Source organism: Oreochromis niloticus, linkage group LG16 (assembly GCF_001858045.2).
Source record: "Oreochromis niloticus isolate F11D_XX linkage group LG16, O_niloticus_UMD_NMBU, whole genome shotgun sequence".
NCBI lineage: Eukaryota > Metazoa > Chordata > Actinopteri > Cichliformes > Cichlidae > Oreochromis > Oreochromis niloticus.
Window position 1 is genome coordinate 26,967,761 of NC_031987.2, and position 20,329 is coordinate 26,988,089.

General features: G+C 40.6%; 1 protein-coding gene across 6 annotated transcripts in view; it reads left to right on the top strand.

Annotated features, from left to right (window-relative positions):
• LOC100703199 (mitogen-activated protein kinase kinase kinase kinase 4) overlaps positions 1-20,329 on the top strand; it is a 98,840-nt gene that overhangs the window by 62,170 nt on the left and 16,341 nt on the right. Inside the window, exons 13-24 of one of the 6 annotated variants that reach the window (XM_005475394.4) lie at positions 3,427-3,588; positions 3,724-3,810; positions 5,344-5,682; positions 7,490-7,639; positions 11,055-11,339; positions 13,284-13,393; positions 14,291-14,451; positions 14,655-14,752; positions 15,521-15,702; positions 16,679-16,796; positions 17,328-17,675; positions 18,492-18,606. In XM_005475394.4, the coding sequence (XP_005475451.1) occupies positions 3,427-3,588; positions 3,724-3,810; positions 5,344-5,682; positions 7,490-7,639; positions 11,055-11,339; positions 13,284-13,393; positions 14,291-14,451; positions 14,655-14,752; positions 15,521-15,702; positions 16,679-16,796; positions 17,328-17,675; positions 18,492-18,606 (2,155 nt within the window). The remainder of the gene's footprint in view (positions 1-3,426; positions 3,589-3,723; positions 3,811-5,343; positions 5,683-7,489; positions 7,640-11,054; positions 11,340-13,283; positions 13,394-14,290; positions 14,452-14,654; positions 14,753-15,520; positions 15,703-16,678; positions 16,797-17,327; positions 17,676-18,491; positions 18,607-20,329) is intronic. The other 5 variants (XM_019353102.2, XM_005475395.4, XM_005475396.4 and 2 more) reach the window with 5 other exon arrangements.

The following is a 20,329-nucleotide window of genomic DNA, read 5'->3' on the forward strand; positions in this document are numbered from 1 at the left end:
GGACCTGACCACACTGTGTCACAGAGTCAGAAAAATGTTGGCAAAATCTGTGAGGAAAAAAAACCTCCTAAAAGAAAATGAAGGATGTAAATTTGCCTAAACACACAAATAAAAACCATATTTTAAATATAAGTTATTTATTATTAATTAAGCATTTACCCTGGAAGTTTAGGAGGACTAAAATAGGACTAAAAATAATCCTGTTGCAGGGAAAGATTTGAATTATTTATGAAGTTTTGTACACAGAGAGGTTCTCCCATGAAAATGAATGGCATCACTGTTTTTACAAAACCTAAGGTTTTTCAGTAAATTTGGATGTTTTCTGAAGTTTTCTTAAGAGTTACCTTCTATATATTTGTTTAAAATACTAAGAAACTGATGTGGCTCATTTGATGCAGGAAAAAACTTAATATATTTATTATGCTAAATATATTATTTAGATTATGGATAACATGATTCTGTACTCTCAGGCCCAAGAAAAGACATTTCTAACCCATTTGACTTCATCTGCTTCTCCAATAAATCTTGATTGAGGTTATTATGTAACACAATCCTGACATCATAAAAAGATCAAAAGATCAGTCTTAGATCTTATCATGGCAACAATATCCAAACTACTGCTCACACGTGTACTACTTCTTCTTTTTCTTTTGACTACTCCCATTAGAGGACGCTACATCCTCATCCTCAGCCACACCAACCCTCTGCATGTCCACCTTCACTACATCTGTAAACCACCTCTGTAGTTTTTTCTCCTTTTCCTCCATTATCCACTGTCCTCCTTCTTCACATGTCCAGACCATCTCAGCCTTTCCTCTCTAACTTTGCCTCTAAACTGCTGAACCTGAGCTGATACTGTCACTTTCACTCACAATCCAAATCTTTACATCTTCAACTCTGCCACATTAAGCTTCACCTGCTGTATGTTTTTTAGTGCCACCATCTCCAAAACCATCCATCGAAGCAGATCCCACTTCTGTCTTGTAAATCTTCCCTTTCACTCTTGACGTTATACTTGTCACACATCACCTCTGACACTCGTGGTTTATTATAAAAGTAATTTGACTTGTGAAAACAAGACTTTTGGCAATGAGAACTGCTAACTGAGTGATCTTTTCGGCTTTGATTCGTGTCATTTTCAATAAAATTTGGAACTGACTGTTGGTCCTTCTTGGGCTTTGAATTATAAATTAAAAAACATAAAATTCAACAGATCTGACTCAGTAACACTTTGCTGTATTTTCAAAGTGACAAATTCAGCAGAAAGTTAGAATGACTAAGTAGAAAACTCCTTGTTCCTTTGATTTCAGCTCATCTTGTTTGGGCACTGAACCCTGGGGGGTCAGCCAGTTTGTCTGCTGCAGTTAATATGTGTGTACATTATGTTGGTGTAACAAGATTAAAGCTGTTTTACTCAGGGGGGGATAGCGGTTAGATTTTGTACTTGATAATTTCATATAATGCTCCAAAATCAATTTTTGACTAGAGTGGAAAAAAAAGTTAATTGGTTTCCCCAGAGAATGAATTTGAACACCTTTGCTGTAATTATCCTGTTATCTCTTTGAGCTATAATCACTTTTCTGAACCTGGCTTCATCCTCTGTTCTTAAGAAGAGAGAGAAAAATGTTCAGTAACACCGAAGAGGAGTAAAGGAAGTGTAGGGAGGAAGCTTCAAATAGATGATTATAAATTTGGACAGGACTGGACTGAACTAAATTCTCTGGAAGAAAAGGAGAAGAGACAGCTCTAAATGTTAAAAGAGGGACTGGGGAAACACCCCCCGCCCACCCAAAAAAAAGCAAATTTAAACACACTCAAAAATTCACTGAGCACATATAAATTCACTGCACTGCACAAGTGTAAGGCCTCTGTGGGAAGAGAGAGAAAAAAAGTTGTATTTCTGGTCGTGTTTTCCCACTGCACTTACAGCTCAAGGCTCCGTTTTTGATTCATGACGGTGCTTGTGGATGAATCAGACAGCGAGAAGCCGCAGTTGAACGCCGGCCACATCAGTGAAATATCGGCGTACATGTGCTCTCCTGTTCTGATAGATCACCACGTTTGGAAGCTTGAATGCTGAGCACAGAATCTGTGCAAACACGATGCGTCATCGTACGCAATCCGTGAACTGAAGTCCCGCAGCGTTCCCCGCACCCTGTCACAACTCGCTCACAGACAGAAATCAGTGTAATTCCTTCATGTGTCTGCTTAGAGAGCCAAGCTTAAACAAAAAACACGCTGCCTGTCAGGCCTGAACTTTCACACTGATTAAGATATCCAGTGTTAATGCAGTCCTTGAAATGTTGACATGTTATCGTCTTCTTACTTGTCTGTCCAGCTCATACACCTCTGTAGTATTTATGTTTTCTCTACTCACATAAATAAGACATTTTTGCCACAACCTATACTGATGTCTATCTGTTCAAAAATACTTGCAAACTGAGTTTAAAAGGTCCCCAAAACCCCCATCAAAAAAACAAAAACAAAAAAAACCACACCACAGTTTGGATCGCTGTTAAAATCCTAACTCTGAGCCACATTCGTAGAGCTGTGTAAATCCTTGACAGCTGTGAATAAAATAGTTAAAGAGATGACCTGCAACAGTGCATTCCAAATTAATCTATAACTCATCCTGTTTTGAACCCAGCAGGGTTTAAAATTCATCCTTGATGGCCTCTAAAAAGCTCCTACCCAGCCTTAACCTGCTGGTTCATACTTTCAGATTGCTCTTCTGTCAAATTCATGGTTTTATCTTTGTATATCTGTGTGATAGAGAAATCTTAACATAGCTGAACTCAGAAAATGATTGAAAATTGATTCTCTTGAGCCTCTTGATTGTTTTGCTTTGAAGGGTGTAACTTCTATAAGCAGCCTTCACTATGTATCTCCTTGGTGTGATGAAGCAGACACACTTGTGGAGTCCCATCACAGTGACACCGCAGACTTTATCTAAAACATGAAGATTATCCACTAACCCATTGGTTAGCCTTAGATTAAGCCAAAAGATGCTGTAATGTTGGGCCTTTTAGCATAGGAGTGTGTGAGGTTGAGTGTGGCAAAGAACCACTTTTATACACTTTTAGAGCGGCTTCATCTTTCTGCCCCAGACGCTGCCACTCGAGTGGCACCAAAGGCAGTTATCGTTATGGAGGAAAATTCAGAGCAATAACCATGTGCGCTATACAGCAGTGTGCTGAATGTTTGAACAGGGTTTTAACCGTTTCGTGTGAGTCGCACACTTTGTGGTCTCACGTTGCTTCTCGTACCAATCCAGGTCAAATTAAAATATTAATACTGTGCCAGTCATGCAGATTCTAGTTCAGCACTGATTAGGAAACATGAGGTCAGTGTCTCGTATGACTTGACAAAATCAGAACTAGGACGATGAGCAGTTTTTTGCTTTTTTTTTTCTTCTAACTCCTCCAGCAACAACGACGTGAGCGCGAGATGAGGAGGCAGCAGGAGCGTGAGCAGCGCCGGCGCGAGCAGGAGGAGAAGAGGCGCATCGAAGAGATGGAACGACGCCGCAAAGAAGAGGAGGAGCGCAGGAGGGCCGAGGAGGAAAAGAGGAGGGCTGACCGCGAGCAGGTAGGAGGGAATCAACTGGGCAAGACACTGAAAGATTTGTTTTATAAACTTTAATTAGGATTTGGATTAATTTGGATGGATTTTTAAACCTACCTTTCTGATATTTAACTAATGGCTGTGGACTCTGATTGACAGGAGTATATACGTCGACAGCTGGAGGAGGAGCAGAGGCACCTGGAGATCCTGCAACAGCAGCTCCTCCATGAACAGGCCATGCTTCTGGTGAGTCACATTCAACTTCATTTTTTTCCCCCTTTTATCATTTTAAAAAAAATCTAAATGAGCTTAATGCTGTTTCTGCTTTCATCCCCCAAGTGGTTATGTTTAAAGATTCTGCTCCCAGGTTGTTAAATTTCTTAACGCAGGTACTTTATTCCTCCGTTACATGAGTTTTCCTGAGTCCATTTGCCTTCTGTGCTAAACTTCATCAAGTTTTTAGAAATAAATTGTGACTTTTGTGAAGCCGAGGGGAGCCGTTAACGGTTGAGGTCAGAGTATAATGAGCATTCTCAGATTTTGCCGGGGAAGTCAGGATGTTTACGAGCCTCTCAGTGATGGTGATGTCATCAGCAGGAAACTAGTCATCCCACGGAAAGAGAGGGCTTCCCCTCTTCCAGATGTTAAAGGGTCAGGGGAGGCGATACTGATACTCAAACCATGTTGTTATTTTCTTTTTCTTTTTAAAGGATTCTGTTTCTCTTGGGGTTTGGAGCGGATATTCACATAATAAAAGGATATGACCGTTAACATCCTCACTTCCAGTTTCAACCATTACTTAATCTCTGACCATGTGGTTCCTGCATAGTCACCATTCAAAAAGTCAAAAAACAAGCTGACTTCTATTTAAACTGTGAAACATTTTACTTTGAGCTGTATTATAGGGATGAATGTTACATGTTTGAATTAACAGCCTATATTTAGATGGAGCCTCTGGCAATGGGCACAACTGCCCTACTGCATAAAACTGTATTAATGCTTCACTGGTTTAATTGCTTTTCACCACAGCAGTCTAACAGGCGTGCAGTTGGACATTTTCCCCCCCACCAGTATCCATCAGATTGTTTAATTTTTTGTTTTTTTTGTTTTTTGAGACTGCAGGAAAATCATTAGGGTGAGGTGTAAGACTGAAGAGGGTTGAACAGTTTGTTTAAATTTCAGAGTCTCCTCCCATTTAAATTCTCCACTAAAGCCTGATTCAGCCTGAAACTCAATGTTTTAACAGAGCACATTTTTAAACAGTCAAATCACACTGTGAGTTGAATTAGCAATGTTTCAGTCATAAAGGGTGCATTCAACATTTTTAGGACCTGAGACACTCACCCTAATAGAAACTAGAATATAAAGCTATGTGTGCCATGTTTGTTAACAGCTGTGATGTCACTGCTCACAGTTACAGGATATATAATAAATATTAATATATCCTTAAATATAAGGATAAATAATATGTATTGAAAGTAACAAATGAGTTAAAAGCCTTGCAATATTATAATGCCATTACCACCAAGAGCCTTTCAAAACAAAGTGCTCTCTCCTTCTCTGATGCTAACTTCTACACAATAGTTTTCATACAGTCGTATTCCTGCAGTCACTGCTGGCATGTGACTCCAAACTGATGGTTGGTGTAACTGTATGGGGTCATCTAAATGGATCCTTAATCCCTTAAAGTACCAAAAATAACTTTTTTGGACATAGTAAGTGTCGACCAGCCTCTGTGTGCTAGCGGTTTTAGTTCAACTTGACCCTCCCTGTACTCAGGAGTACAAATGGCGGGAGCTTGAGGAGCAGCGGCAAGCTCAGAAACTCCAGAGACAGCTGCAGCAGGAGCAGGCCTACCTGCTGTCGCTTCAGCAAAACCAGAACTTGGACAGTAGCAAAACAGCCCAGCAACAGACCCCCAAACCCCCACAGAACCCCGAACCCGACAGGGTAAAGCCTCTGCAAGCCCCTGAGCAGGAAACAACAAAACAACCACAGAACACTGACAGTGAGAAGACACGGCCCAGTCCAGCCTCCAGTCTGGAAAAAACTACAGAAAGCAGGCTACCAGTGGCTGACCTTCAAGGCCCCGCCCCTGACTCTGAGCCAGTCAGAGAGGTGAACCTCGTTAGCTGATCAGTCACAGTGACTGCTTGTAAAATGCTTCCTTTGCTTGTGTATACTCACTCCCGCTGTCTTTAGTGTATCGTGTGTAGATGGTGACGGTGAGCTGATGGTGTGGGATGAATGGCTTTGTAGACGAGCTCTGTAGCTAGACTGTTTCTAAACTCACGTCTAATAATTAAACAGGTCCATGACGCACATACATGCCTGTGTTACAGGACCATCAGCAGTTATTTTATCTATCTAGGTGAACTTAAATATGAAGTTTTAATAATTGAACTCAACTTGAGACAAATCTTTAAAGCAAGTGAAGTTATAGGTCTTTTCAAGCTGACTTTGGAGAAGCATCAGCTCCTCCAGAGACAGCTGTAGCAGGAACAGGGCTAACTGAGAGAGAGAGAGAGAGAGAGAAACAAAAGGGACAATAATGTTTAACGTAGGTCCAATATGGAGCATGAAACTGATGTGCTGCACATAGTTTATAGTATTGCTAATTTCCAATACTTGTGAAATCCTCATAGGAAAAAAAGCCTGAAAAGGGCTGCCAATGTTGAAGTGCCTTAAATGTGCATTCTTTCTAATGGCCAGCAGAGGGCAACTCCTCTGGTTGCAAGATAAATAAGATTGTACAGAAGCCTGTGAGAAAATGAACCTACTTCTCCCTTTATGCATGAGCTCAGTAACCAGTTTTTTAGGGTCTTGCTTGCCAAGTTCACATTTTATTAAATAAATCTTGATGCTCCCTTTGCAAATGATAGCCCCATTTCAAGTACAGCAGATGATAAATCAGGGTACAACTTAAAATCCCTGGTTTCTCTTTCAGATCCACCCCCTTGCTCCTATCATCTAGTTTCAAAAACACAAGACATCGATAGTGAAAATGACAATCCAAACGTTGGTGTCATGGTGGCTATGTCAGCGTTCTGTTTACAGTGTATGAGCAGATGTCATTTGAGCTTTTTCTCGTGAGTTTGCAGTGAAATGCTCACTTGAACAGCTCCTCCCTCTAAAGAAGGACACAACTGGTCTCTAATTATCCTCACGGTAGTCCTTGTCCCCACATTAATAAAAATGAGCCACCTCATTAGTGCTCAGCGTGACTTACAGTCTCTTTCATCTTTTTGGCATTTGGTATCCCTTTTTAGTGCCTATTGGGAAGGATAATGACAGAGACGCTAGCCAAATAAAAGCACATCATTGGCCAAAACAGCTCAGACGCCCTAACACTGGTGGAACAAACAGGATAGTCATCTTTTGATAATTCAGCCATCATTTTTGTTGTAATGATAACACTGTAATCACAAAGTTTCTGATAAAGTGGCAACATGAAGAAAAAAAAATCCACAAATGGAAAAGAGATCCAAATATCCATTTTGAAGAATAACCAAAAAAAACAAAATCTCAAAATCTGACTTTCTATGGTGAACCGTGTCCTGGACCTCAGCGTGTGACCTAACCTTTCCTTTGTGAATGTCTTCTCTCCACATGAAAAGTGCATGACAGTCTTGCTGGTCATGGAATTGCTGTCCTTCTCGTAGGGATGTGGGAATTCTGCGGTGCCAATAACACTGCTGCCTTTGAGGAGGTGCTTTGTTGTCCCTGCTGGTGTGCCTGTATCAGCAGATAACTTTCTGATGTGCTTGAACTACTGCCAGAACAAATCACCTCTTCTCTGTTGGAAGAAACTAACAAACTGTAGCGGCTGATGGCTTCTGTCTTTTCTCCTCTTTGTGTACTGACCTGCATCCACCTTTATTCTCAACTTGCTGCTAATACTGCTGTCTGCACGTGTCCTTCTTAGGCTGACGAGCGATATCGGAAGAACATCCAGGGTTCTCCCCAGTCAGCTCAGACCAAACCACAGCAGCCTCCGGTGCCGCCACGATCTGAGTCTTCATACCCCAATGGGAACTCTGCTTCTGAGGCCATGCACCGGCCTGTGGAACCACAGGTAAGAGTGACTTCTTCTCTTAAACTATTCTGCTTTTACATTTACAGCTGTGAGTTGGTGTGGACTAGGAGCAGTCCACTGGTGATTTACATCTTAAAGGATTTTGCTGTGTATGAGCATATTGAGCAGGGGATGGGGTTAAGGATGACAGCATTGAAAAAAATTAAAAAATTTATTGCAGAAACACCAGATTGAGAGACCTTACGTCAGAACATGAAAGTGATCTGATCTCTTATCTGTTCAGCACAGCATGTAGTCCTGCTAAACTGAAAATGTAGCTGCTAAGGCTACAGAGTTCAGAATTTAAAAAAAGATTTATAGATTTAAAAAAAATAAATAAATAATATATATATATATATATATATATATATATATATTTATTTATTTGACAGTTTCATATTGTTTGCATGACACAAGATCTGATTGTAATATCAACTTCCCTTTTTCTACATGGAAGTAAGTAATAGCAGAGCTTGGTCGGGCTGAGCATGCCTGAGGACTTTATGGCTGCTAACCTGTCATTCAGTTATGTGAACAAGCCAAATTAGGGCGAGAGTTATTAGTTCTTGGGCCACAGTGTACCAGACGTGATCTGCAGTGGGCATGATAAGTAAAGTCATAGCGTAATGACTTATTCAGTTTTCCCCTCCTCCTTCCTCCAGTCAGTTCACTGTCACTAAAATGAAACATTACTGTCATAAATCAAAGAGCTGAAGCTTAACCACCTTATGTCACTGTGGTATTGTAACCTATAGTTAACATCTTTGTCTGTAAGATTAATAATGACTCAGGTCTCGAGCTTTGATGAACAGTTGAAACACACCCTTTGGAGAGCTAGTTCTGACCCTCTGGCCATGTGTTCGGCACCCCTGGTTTAGAGTATGTTGTCAGCCTTATATTGCCCAATTGCCTTGCCAACTTTGAATGGATTAAGATGCTGAAATGTATTATACACCCTTGCATGCATGCTTTGAAAAGCTCATGTTTCACAAAATGCTGGTTTACTCGAAAAGTCCATTTACCTTCTTAATAACCTGAATGGCCTCATTGCTTCAAGTTGTTATCTGTGATTTTTTTATTTTTTTTCCCCCTGATAATAATTCATTAGGTTTCTCCTTCAGGTGACTCGAGGAAAACCGAAATCTTTGCACTTTGGAAGATTCATTGTTTCTCAGTTTAGGAGTTGTTCTGCTTTTTTTCTCTCCCTTCATGGATTGTATCTTTAGCTTTGAGGTCGTTTCATTTGAATAATGTATCCAACTGTGTGCTGCTGCTGAACTTCTCATGACTCTTTTCAGCCTCGGGCTTGTTATTACCTCTATTTCATTTCCCTCATTTTAACCAGCTAAAATGTGGAACAGCATAAAACTCTTGACTGATTTGGAAAGAAATCTCCCCTTTTTCACCCAGCTTCCCTGTGGTAATGAAAATCAACCAAGTCCAACCTTCTGCCATAATTAACTCTTTGACTGACAAGTTGTCCTCCCAATATGTAAATGCAAACAAAAGCCCTTTCACCAGATGTGTGTTTACCACAAGGTGTGCAAATGTGTGTGTTTATGGGATTTGCCTGATGCTGTAATGGGGGGTTTGAAGATCTCTGCTCTACATGCTGTAACTCCTTATTGTGTGTTGGTGATTAAAAACATTCATAATTCATGGGCATCCAAATTTTGCAGGGTGACTCAGGCAGTATTAGTCATTTTCCCAGTGAAGGATTGAGCACACTAAGCATGAATAATCACAGTTCATATAAGTCAATCTGTTTTGGATATGTCACACAGATTACATTATATAGAAATGATGCTGTTATTCAGTAGGATGGGGGTTGTGTTGGCCGCGGGTGTGACGATGTAATTCACTAGAGCGTTATTAACCCATAATGTTAAAAGTGGATTACTCTCATTAACAGAGAGCCTATAGAGTATTCACCACACAAAGGTCTCATATCATGATGCCTAAAGACCAGTGTAAGGTGTTTGTATTAGCTGCCTTCCTAAAGAAATCTCACTGCTGTCAAATATGGAAACAAAAAACTAGTTAAGGTTAAGATGGTGATTATGAATAAGGTGAAAGGCAGGATGTGCAGTGCCCACTATCAAAGTCACATGTTTTCCTCCACTCCCAGCCATGAATGTGTGCATGCTGCGTGGACCGTTGTGGTTCTGTTGGCACGCCTGTTTGCATGTCAGCCTGTTTTTACTCCTTATTCATGCATCATCTCCATGTTTGATTCATAGATAATTTTTTGAAGGTAATCTAAAAGGACCATGCAGTATATCAAAAGGACTAAAGTGTCCAAAAAAAAAAGCTGATTAAAGCCAAGCCAGTAAAAGCATGACTCGATATTTTTTTCCTGGATCAATTCAGCTTAATCTCTCCATTCCCTGTGCATTATGTCTTCTTTTATATTTTGTGTCATTCCCTGATTTATCCAGGCTACCCTTTTTTTTTAAGATAAAAGCTTTTACAGTGAAATTTCTGCTCTCCAAAAAAAAAGGGTGGCCCAAGTGATAATAGGTATGACGTGCAGATATGTCTATTTCACGAGTGCTCTTTCTCCCCTCCTGTTGCACTCTTGGGTTCTTAAGGGGATTTGCAAAGATTCGAGTCATTTAAAGATGTGCCTTTAAAATATCTACAGCTCTTCTTTGATTTTGATTGAACTGAAATCAGCGTCTGTGGCGTTAAAACAATCTAGTATTTCAGAGCAGTGGTTGTTAACATTGTGTTGGCCTCTGCCAAGTTGTCAGATCAACTCGCCACGTCAGGTTTCTGACACAGTGTGTTATTATAAATCATAAATGCTCTGTGCACAAATGACCAAGACTGAAAATCCTTGCATCTGAGCTGAAAGAACATTTCCATCTAGAATCCCTGATTGAACTTAATGCCACTGGAAAAAGTGAATACTTTAGCAGCAAAAGGTTAAATACATGCCATCTTCCATCTACTTTAATAGCAATATAATAAATCTATCATTTAATTATATCCTCTCATTTACATCTTTACCAACTGAATATGCAGCAGAGCTCTTCAGCTGAAGCCTGGCAGCAAATAGGAGCTAAATGACAGCTGCAGTGTATGGATGTGTCATTCTGTTAAGTCATCGCAGCTTTTCTTTGTTGTTTTTTACTTTCTGCTCATTGCTGGATCCTTTCGTGCTCTAAGACCACTCTCACTGCTCCACATCTAATTATGAATGACCAAAAATAACCTTACAATAACCAGTAGGACCTGCATCGCCCTGATTTCCACATTTGAGAAGTCTAATGTTAGTGTTACTAACATTAGCTCAAATGTGACAAACCCCTTAAGATACCCTGCAGTCCCTGAGCTTGTTCCTTGTCCGATTACCCTGCATGCAGACTGACCTGCGCTCCCCCATTGTGTTCTGTTTTGTGTCGTCCGCAAGGTTCGTTCTCATCTGGCTGCTTTAAAGAGCAGCAGCAGCGTGGCCTCATCAAACTCCTCCACTGCCACTCCGCCTGTTGTGTCGCGATCGCACTCCTGCACAGAGCCGCTCACTCCTAGCTTTGAAAATCTCCACCTTCAAAACAGCCACGAATCCCGCCATCACCTTCCATCATCATCATCACCATTATCATCCTCATCATCAACGCCTGCTCGCACTGACCCACACCCCCATCCCCAGCCTAGGCAATATGAACCAGCCCCTTCAGCGGAGGTCCCACCGAGGGTAAGGACTAGAAGAAAGAAGCCCAGTGTGGTAGCAGTAGTTGAATAAGACAGTCTACTGTAATGATTTCCCACCTCTTGTTTAATACAATATCAGAATTTAAACAGCTGTTATTTTTGTTCCTGGTATGGAGACCAAGAAACACAATATCCACTGTATGTGAGGAAATCGGATATTGCAGGGCATTTTAGTCCAATTTTTGCACACAATATCTGACAAAAGAGGAAGTTACTCTGTGTGGTGAAATTTCATGTTCATGCAAAAATAGCTGTTAGTTAAAATGCATCACAACATTTAATCTGTGGCCTTTCTATAACTCAACTGTTGTTCCACTTATAGGACGAGTCGAGACAGTCTGCCTCATGTTGCTTTTTTCTTCCCTCACCACACTAATTTAGACTTTTGCTGCACCACCGCAAAACAACATAAAAATAACAAGATGAGGAATGTAAGCCTTAAGAAGACAGTAGTTTCCTAAGAGAATGCACCCTGTCAATGAAACACAATGGGAAAGCTTCAAGTAAACAATGGTGGACCTCACAAGCAGGTTCAGCCTTAAAATAGAGGAAAATGCTACTGAGAAAAGATTGACCAATCAGTAACATCAGTTCATACTGTTCCCATTTTGTCCCTAACTTAAACTCTTAAATAAATAAATGGCTGAAGGTTCTGTTGTGCATGGCTGTGTTGCTCTCCTCTGCGTTGGCTTCACTGAATTTACATGTGACTGATTTAGGGGAAAATGTGCTTCACGTGCGTGACCTGTGACTATGATGAAGGCTTTAGTTGGCGGGGTGGGGCTTGTCCAGAAGATTGTTTTGTGGGGGCTTGTGGAAGCGTAATTTAAAAAGTCCCACACTGTCGTACGTACATTTATACATTTCAAGTTAGATATTGTAAGAACACAACGGGCAGTCATGTCAGAGATGCGCAGTTCATGAGCAGCAGAGATGCAGCAGAGATGCAGCACGCATAGATCCTGTGTTTTTGTTTCAGTCACGTCATCATCGAAATGTGAGCTTGTTGGTGCCTTGTTTAAACAAACCCAGCTGTTTAATTTAGTCTGGTTTGTTAACAAATTCTGATGTGAACACAGTTATTGTGTATTCTATTAGAAGGCAGTCTACTTCCCCTTACATTAAAAATAATAAGATTACTTATCCTGACAGTATACCAGAACAAAATTTAAGCTCGTTACAAGATGTGTACCAACTGTCCAGCTTCCAAAGCCTTCCCTGCTACTTTTTTTCTTTAACACTTGTGTTTTATGCTGGCTAAACTCATGAATACTAAAACACTTCAGTTACTCACACCTTCCCCCTGATAATTCTGATATCCTTCTAATATGTGACAATTATTACTTGTTGGACATTTTTTGAGCTTTAGGTGTAATTTTACTGCCAAGTCAGACTTTAAATTGACTGACTGGAGCTTTTATCTCTGGGCCTGAATTAATTACACACAATCTGTACTTTTATATCACCGACTGAAAGGTATCTCTACAAAAACAGTAAAGGTTATGAATCTTTTAATACGATTTATTCAATGCCTGCAGAAGCTAACAGATAGTAATTGTGAAAATGTAACTGACGATAATCGGTGCAGTAATTAAGCAAACTATTGAACCCTGGGCAACATCGAGGGATACAAAACTAGAAGTTTTATACCATTTTATTGTTTCTATTTGGGAGTCGTGAGTTATCAGAAAAATCAAAAGGGATCTCTGATGATTAGTCCAGCCAAATAATGTGTTTACCTTAGTCAGCCTGACATGTGGTGGTATAGCTACTAGTTCTGAAGTTTTCCTATGGATTATAATGGTGACACACTCATGTGATGGTGAAGTTTAAAAATATGTTATTTGCATATTTACGGCACATGGCAGTACATCCATGCTTAAAATGTGTGTATTTGTAAGCTGGTTACTGTTTTTATCATGAAAAGGTTCCTGTCAGGACTACATCAAGGTCCCCAGTGTTGCCGAGGCGAGATTCGCCTCATCACCTTGGCAACGCCGCACACAGCAGCCACGCAGCACAACACAATGCTGCCAGGTAAACTTTCGTAACCTGTGTTGTGTGAATGTGTTTCCTTTCTTTGCTTTACTACTGCGTTCTTCTTCTTGCAGTCTTTTTTTTTCTTTTCCAAAAAAAATCAAAATTTGGAAACGTGCCCTTCAAAAGATATGGCTGACATTTGTGAATAATATTCTAGATATGTGATATTTGGAAAAGAAAAGCCAAGCTGGCTATTTTTAAAAAGCATCTGTGTAGTATGACATATGAGACATCTTTGAAATAACAAAAATATAATTCATTAAATGACAGGAACTGGGCCCAGAATAGTACCCTGTGGCACTCCACTAGTGTCTTAAGCAGGAGACTGGATTCAACGTGCTCTGAAGCACATTGAATCCAGTCTCCTGTTTTCAACTCTGCAATTACAAAGACATCCAGAAAGAAAAGACTTTCACAAAGGCTGTGCAAAAACACTTCATTTAGTGATGGATCTGACAAATTAATTCAGCGTCTTCACTGTCTGTGCTGTTACAGTCCCAGTCTGCGGAGTTGTGTGGGAGGCTTTATGTAATAGTTCTAGCTGTCTAACCTTGTTGTCTCTACTTCTGTACTTGTGTGTAAATGTGTGTCTCTCTTTATTTCCAAACCACAAACCTTTTCATGGAGTGTCATCTCTCTTCCTTCCTCTTTACCCTGCAGTGCTGTTTTTAATATCTAAAACTCTTGGCTTTCTGTAATAGGCTTTCAAGTATTTAGCGTTTTTGCACTGCTCATTAAGAACTTTAACTATAATCCAATAACATGTCAGTAATACTTAGCAAATTTAAAAAGTTAAATTAGCTGTGCTCTATTTACAACATTTTAATTTGCTGTTTAAAAGGTTCTGTATCTATGATAGTTTACCTGACTCTCTTGACTCTGTTGCCTCTGCAGTGCAGCGGAGCCTCGGCTGCTGTGGGAACGAGTGGAGAAACTGGTTCCCAGAACGACCAGTAATAGTGGCAGCGGAGGCTCCAGTTCCTCTAGCAGCTCCAGTAACTCCAGCTCTCAGCCCGGTTCTCACTGTGGCTCAGGAGAGAGGTTCAGGGCCCGCTGTGAGTTCACACATACGTTAACCAAGTCAGCAATTAGAAACATGCAGGAGGTGGACAATATAACTAAAAAATCACCTCAAAACATAGCTGTGCTAAAGTGTGTAATAACATGTAGGTGAAATCACTAACAACATTAGTTAAACGTGTAGATTTTATTCCAACATTTTCCAACATGCTGACCTTATCACCTCCACCTCCTTTAGCCTCTTCTAAATCGGAGGGTTCACCCCTCCAGCGGCCAGAGAATGCTGGGAAAAAACCAGAGGAGAGGAGGGACGTGCTCAGGCCGAACAGATCAGCGGTGAGAGTGGACTCGGAGCTGACTAGCCAGTAGCTCACTAGGCGGGATGGGTTTAGTTAAACTCTGTGTGCGTGGTGACTGTTAAATGTGTTGCTTCCAGTTAGTTGCAGTTAGATAGATGGAGAGTGTGATTATTAACAAATTGTGACAGGGATTTTGCTGCTTCAGTCTTTCTGTGTGTGGGTATATGAATGAAAATAAACTCCACCAAACTGACTGGTCTGATCAGGCTAAGAAATGCTTGTTTTATCTTTGGATTGAGCTCACTGGCTGAAGGGATCTACTGCACGTATTATTTGCATTCTCTTCTCAGCAGTCTCTTCCTCAGCGGTGGTCTTTTTAACTCATGACTTCTCTTAACTTAATAAATTAACCATTTTTCTGAGCTGGTTTAACTTTTCATCTTTGCAGCTCTAACAACTGTTTCATTATTAGAATTAATCCACTAACCTTACCTACTGTAGCTTGAGGAGCACCAGGTGTACTGCTCTGGAGTCATCTCTTTTTTTCTCTTTTCTCTTTTGGCTTTGCTCCTCCGTTGGCTTCTCATCGGCTGGCGCACATCCATAACCATTCTTCTTCTCCAGCAGCTTTCTCTTTCCTGTGTTGCTTAAGAAAGATTAACAGCAAATCTTACGTAGAGCCCCTAGCTATTTGCATGTAATATGCAGTGATGAAGAACGGACAATACATCAGCAGAGGAAGAATGACTGAACACGTTAAAACAAGCGTTCATACACGGTTCACCTTTTATGTCTCGGCTTCTAGGACCTGACGGCTCTGGCCAAAGAACTGCGTGCAGTGGATGATGTTCGCCCCCTAAATAAGGTGACAGATTACCCTTCATCCTCCAGTGAAGAATCGGACACCACTGACGAAGATGACGATGAAGAGGTGGATCAGGAGGCAGGTGAAGAGTCGACCTCTGGCCCGGAGGACTCCAGAGCTGTGTATGTACACAACTTTCCTGCAGGCTTTACACTTTCAGAGCAGAATGCATCGGTTCGGGTTAATGGATGAGATTATGCTCCTGCTTAGCAGAGCTGCATTTTGATTTATCTGAAAGTCTTTTTAGGCAAGTTAAGCCAGACTGCAGCCCTCCTGGTAATGCCTGCAGGCTGACAAGACCAGCCCTGTCTAAATGAATGTGGAGGAGAGGCTTGTGTGCATGAAAGAAAGCAGAAAGTCTACAGTCATCAGTCAAATCACATTTTATTTTTTTAATCAAATGCTGTACTACTATTCAACATTTAAGCTTTAATTATCTCTAAGTCCAGATACCATCTAAAGCACAAGTACACACTGCAGCAGTTGCACACATCCTGTACAAAGAAAACAAATGTATTGATAATAAGATCACCTCAGTTTTATCTATATGTATTTAATTTGTGTGATATACTGGGATATTTATAATTGGAGCTATTTTTTATATTCTATTATATTTTGTAATATATTGGATTATTTCATTTCATTTAGTTATTGTTCTTACTCTTCTGGAGCAACTGTGACCACATAATTTCCTCTGGGATTAATAAAGTATTCTGATTCTGATTCCCAAGATGATCAAGATGCACTTGCCACAGGACTTAAACTAAAGTCACGCTTAGTCATGTTATGGATGTAGTCAGCACATTCACCTACACCTGTATTACAGCGAGATGTAGAAAGCCTGCTAGAGCACAGTAGAGACTGCTTTGAACCTATGTGCAGAGGACATTTGGCTAATTTGTTGTCAGGCAAGCTGTTTGTTGGCTCTCTGGGTAAAGGCCGGGGCAACCATCACCTTCGTCTCTGCAGAGTACCTTTGAGTGCCGTGTCTGTCTTTTATAAAGCTGCTTTTTCTCATGGCTTGCACGGGTGTGTAAAACCATATTGGAGCCCAAACATGATGTGTTTGTGTTGAACTTCTCCTCCCCACACCTGCAGTTCTTCTCGGCTGAGTAACGGAGAAACGGAGTCAGTGAAAACCATGATCGTCCACGAAGAGGGCGAGAGTGATGCAGGCACAACGCCATGCAAAGACAGCACGCTGATTGTCAGACAGGTACTGGGAGATCGGAAAAAGAATCACCAATTTTTCACCTCATACCTTTTATGCTTTCCCTTTATTTGTACATTTTGTTTGTTCATACCCCGACAGTTTATCCGTTTTGTCTGTATGTTTCGTTGATCATGTTCTCTTACTTTTTGGCCAGTGGATAGCAATTCAGTGTTAAGAAATGAAGCATAAAAGGCTGACAGAGTTTAATAATGCATACAGAGAATTGTTGAACAATTTCAGACATTTAACTTTTAAAAAGCCATTTGATCAGGTGACAGAAAAAGAATCAAGTACGTAAGTCATCTTCACATACACTTAGGACCAATGCAAACTACAAAAGGTCAGTTTAGTAATGCCACAAAATTACTTAAAATATTATCTTACCATGTAATCAACTGCTAACAAGAGTTTTCTTTCCGCCTGTAGAATAGCCGCTCTAGTGTACCCTTTGTTCTAGCTAATACCTTCCCTTCCCCTGAACTCATCAGGAACACATCTAGACCCAAAGCTGTGTACCCCTCTTTCTACTTCCAGAGTGCAGGTGACAACAGAAAGCGTACGGGCCCTGGCCCAGGCCAAACGCAGACACCTGGCATGCATGCAGGCTTTGCCCCGAGCCCCGGCTCGGTGTCGCTCCAGGGCCTCGCTCACCACACCCCCAGCCCCCACCACCACCATCATCATCACCATCATCACCCCATACAGCATTCGGACAGGAATGGCTTTGCTGGTCGCATCCACCATCTCCCAGACTTGATCCAGCAGAGCCACCATTCCTCCCCCTCCTCCTCTGCATCCAACTCCCCTTCCTCTTCCAGCCTTGCCAGTCCCTCGTCTATGTCCCCACAGAGTCCCTTGGACAAGCTTGGCATCCTCACAGAGGTATGTCTTCAAGTCCCAACGCAGACACTGGCTTAGGGTATTCATTTCTTGCACAGGAGTGTCGAAGGGAGCTTTTATAATAATTGCCATCAATGACACTGTAACTCCCCAAAACAACTAAAATCATTCAAATAAATAAGATAAGTGCTCTTTTTTTTTTTTTTTAGTTTTTCAGCTTTTTAGAATCTCTTTTAACCTCTTCTGGCACTCTGTCTCTACAGAGAGATGCTGGTGTTGGTGGAAGCTTGCATTTTTGTGAATATCTTGTTGATATATTTATTATCGCAACAGATCTGTTAGCTCAGTTTTTTGGTTGGTTTTTTTTTTTTTTGCCAGAGTGTCCTCTGCGGTTGTCTTTTGTCTTAAAAGCACTCCTCAAAACGTTTAAATCAATTTGTATGCCTTGATGTTGCCTATTTTCAGCAAACAAGCTATATTCTCACATTCTCCAGACAATAGATGGTAGCACACATGGCAGTTAGGAGTGAAACCGCAAGTATGTTTTCCAAGGAAATACTTTTTAAACGGCATTTTTTTCCCTTTTGTGTTGTTATTGTTTTTTATTTGTTTTGTCAACAGTATTCGTATTTTTTTAGCCTTCATCATCATTTTTGCCCATTTCACTGTTTATAAGTTTACCTCCTGAATGATTGTCCACTGTATTTGCATGCAACACATACCAAAATCCTCAGTTTGCCTGCCTGTGTTTGCACTGTGTTGTTAAGTGTTTCCATTTATCTTTGTCCGTAATATCTGCATATGTTTATGGTCTTTGAAAAACAACACTTAAACCTTTACAAAACTCCTTCTTTGCAGAGCCAGTCTAGTAACAACATGCAGAAGCACAAGTCTTCTTCCTCCTTCACTCCGTTCATTGACCCACGACTTCTCCAGGTCTCTCCATCCACCGGCAGTGCCCTCAACAATGTCGGTAAGGTCACTTTGTCTCGGTGCAGTAGTAAAGTTCAGCTGGGGTTAAATTAACACTTCCGTGAGAGATGACACGGGGATAAAGGTCACAATAAAGGTCTGCAGGCTCCAAAGTCAAAGAATTATTAAGCCCACTGAGAAGAGCCTAACTACATGTTTTACCGCAGGCAGAAGAGGAATCCAAAAAGCATTTCTGGTTGTTGAATCAAACTTTGAAGAAACTATGAGGAAAAGTTGTCACTCTGGAAAAGCTCAAACACAATGACTTCAATTCTGACACAAGCCAACTTTTTACTCACAACTCAAAGTCACTGAACTGGAATAGAAGCTGCAGTTCTGAGGTTTGACTGTTGTTCAGGAGGGAACAGCCCTTGTGAGTACGTCCAAAGAGAAATCCCAGAGTGCTTCCCTGACTGAGCTGCACCACTGATCTCATGCTCACACATGGAGTTCAGGTGTCTCAAATTATGATAGCAAAAATTCTTAGCTGTACAGATTGGGACTTGAGTCTGTGAGCTTTCAAACAGTTGACTCATGTGACGACTGACGGCTGGTTTTCTTTACTTTTCTGACAGTTTACAAATGTTTGGGACATTTTAGTCATTCGGATGAATTTTGGTAAACTATTACTATAGCTATTAAACAACTGAATCAAGGTAATAATGAAAAAAATATAATAATAGTTTAGTGAAATTCATCCCAAAACACTAAATATGAAAGAGGGACAGCTCATGTTGAGCAGTTTGGAGGCAAGGCTGAGATTTTTGGAGATATGCAGAGAAGAAAGAGTGGATATACTGGAGAAATGATGTATCTGCCAGCAGGGGGAGAAAATCAGAGAGAAAGATGTAGTGAAGAACATGCAGAAGGTTGGTGTGACAGAGGATGATGAAAGGGACAGGGTGAGATGATGAGCAGATGATCTGCTTTAATGACCCCTAATGGGAGCAACTGGAAAAAGAAAAAGAAGAAGAACTGAAAGAGGATAAAAAACTACTGATGAACAGCTTTGCAAAATTGAGGCAGTAGGTATGTGATTGACCATAATCAACTATAATCAACACTAAAGACATTAATACATGGAGATCGGACTGGATTCAGAAATTAAGGCTTTGTTTTAAATAATATAACTGAGTTATTGTAGTTTACAATAAACATTTTGAAGTGCTGTTCTTTCCCTGGATGCTGAATAAGCATTTGGCCAGATGAGCGGTAGTATGAACATATTAATGGTTGGTTGCAATTGGAGTTTGGGAATTAATTAATATTAATATCTTCTTGATGACCAGGTCTCAGACTTTTTCTCATATTTCCTCCTCCAGAAGTCATAAAAGAGGTTCATGTTGTCCAACACACTTCTTTCAGTGATCATAAGTGAAACAAAGAGATCTTACTTGAATTTTAGTGTGCTAAAAGTCATCGTTAGGAAGCTTTTGGTTGTTTATTTTTGTTGATTTAATTGATGATTATCATTCATCATTATTAACAGCCAAGTTTGACACAACTTTCTTCCCCAAGCCACCCCCTGTGATGGCTCTCTGAGAACTGTTCCTTTAGATTAAACCTGCCGCTTCAGTTTTGACTTGCGTCTGAGTAGCCGCCAGTGTCCACAGCTGCACTCAGATACACAGAAGCTCTGAAAAAAGCAGCTGCTTCTTTTCAAGGAGTAAAGAGGCTGAGCACGTGAAAATTTCAAATCATTAACAAACAAAAAGAGTTTGTAA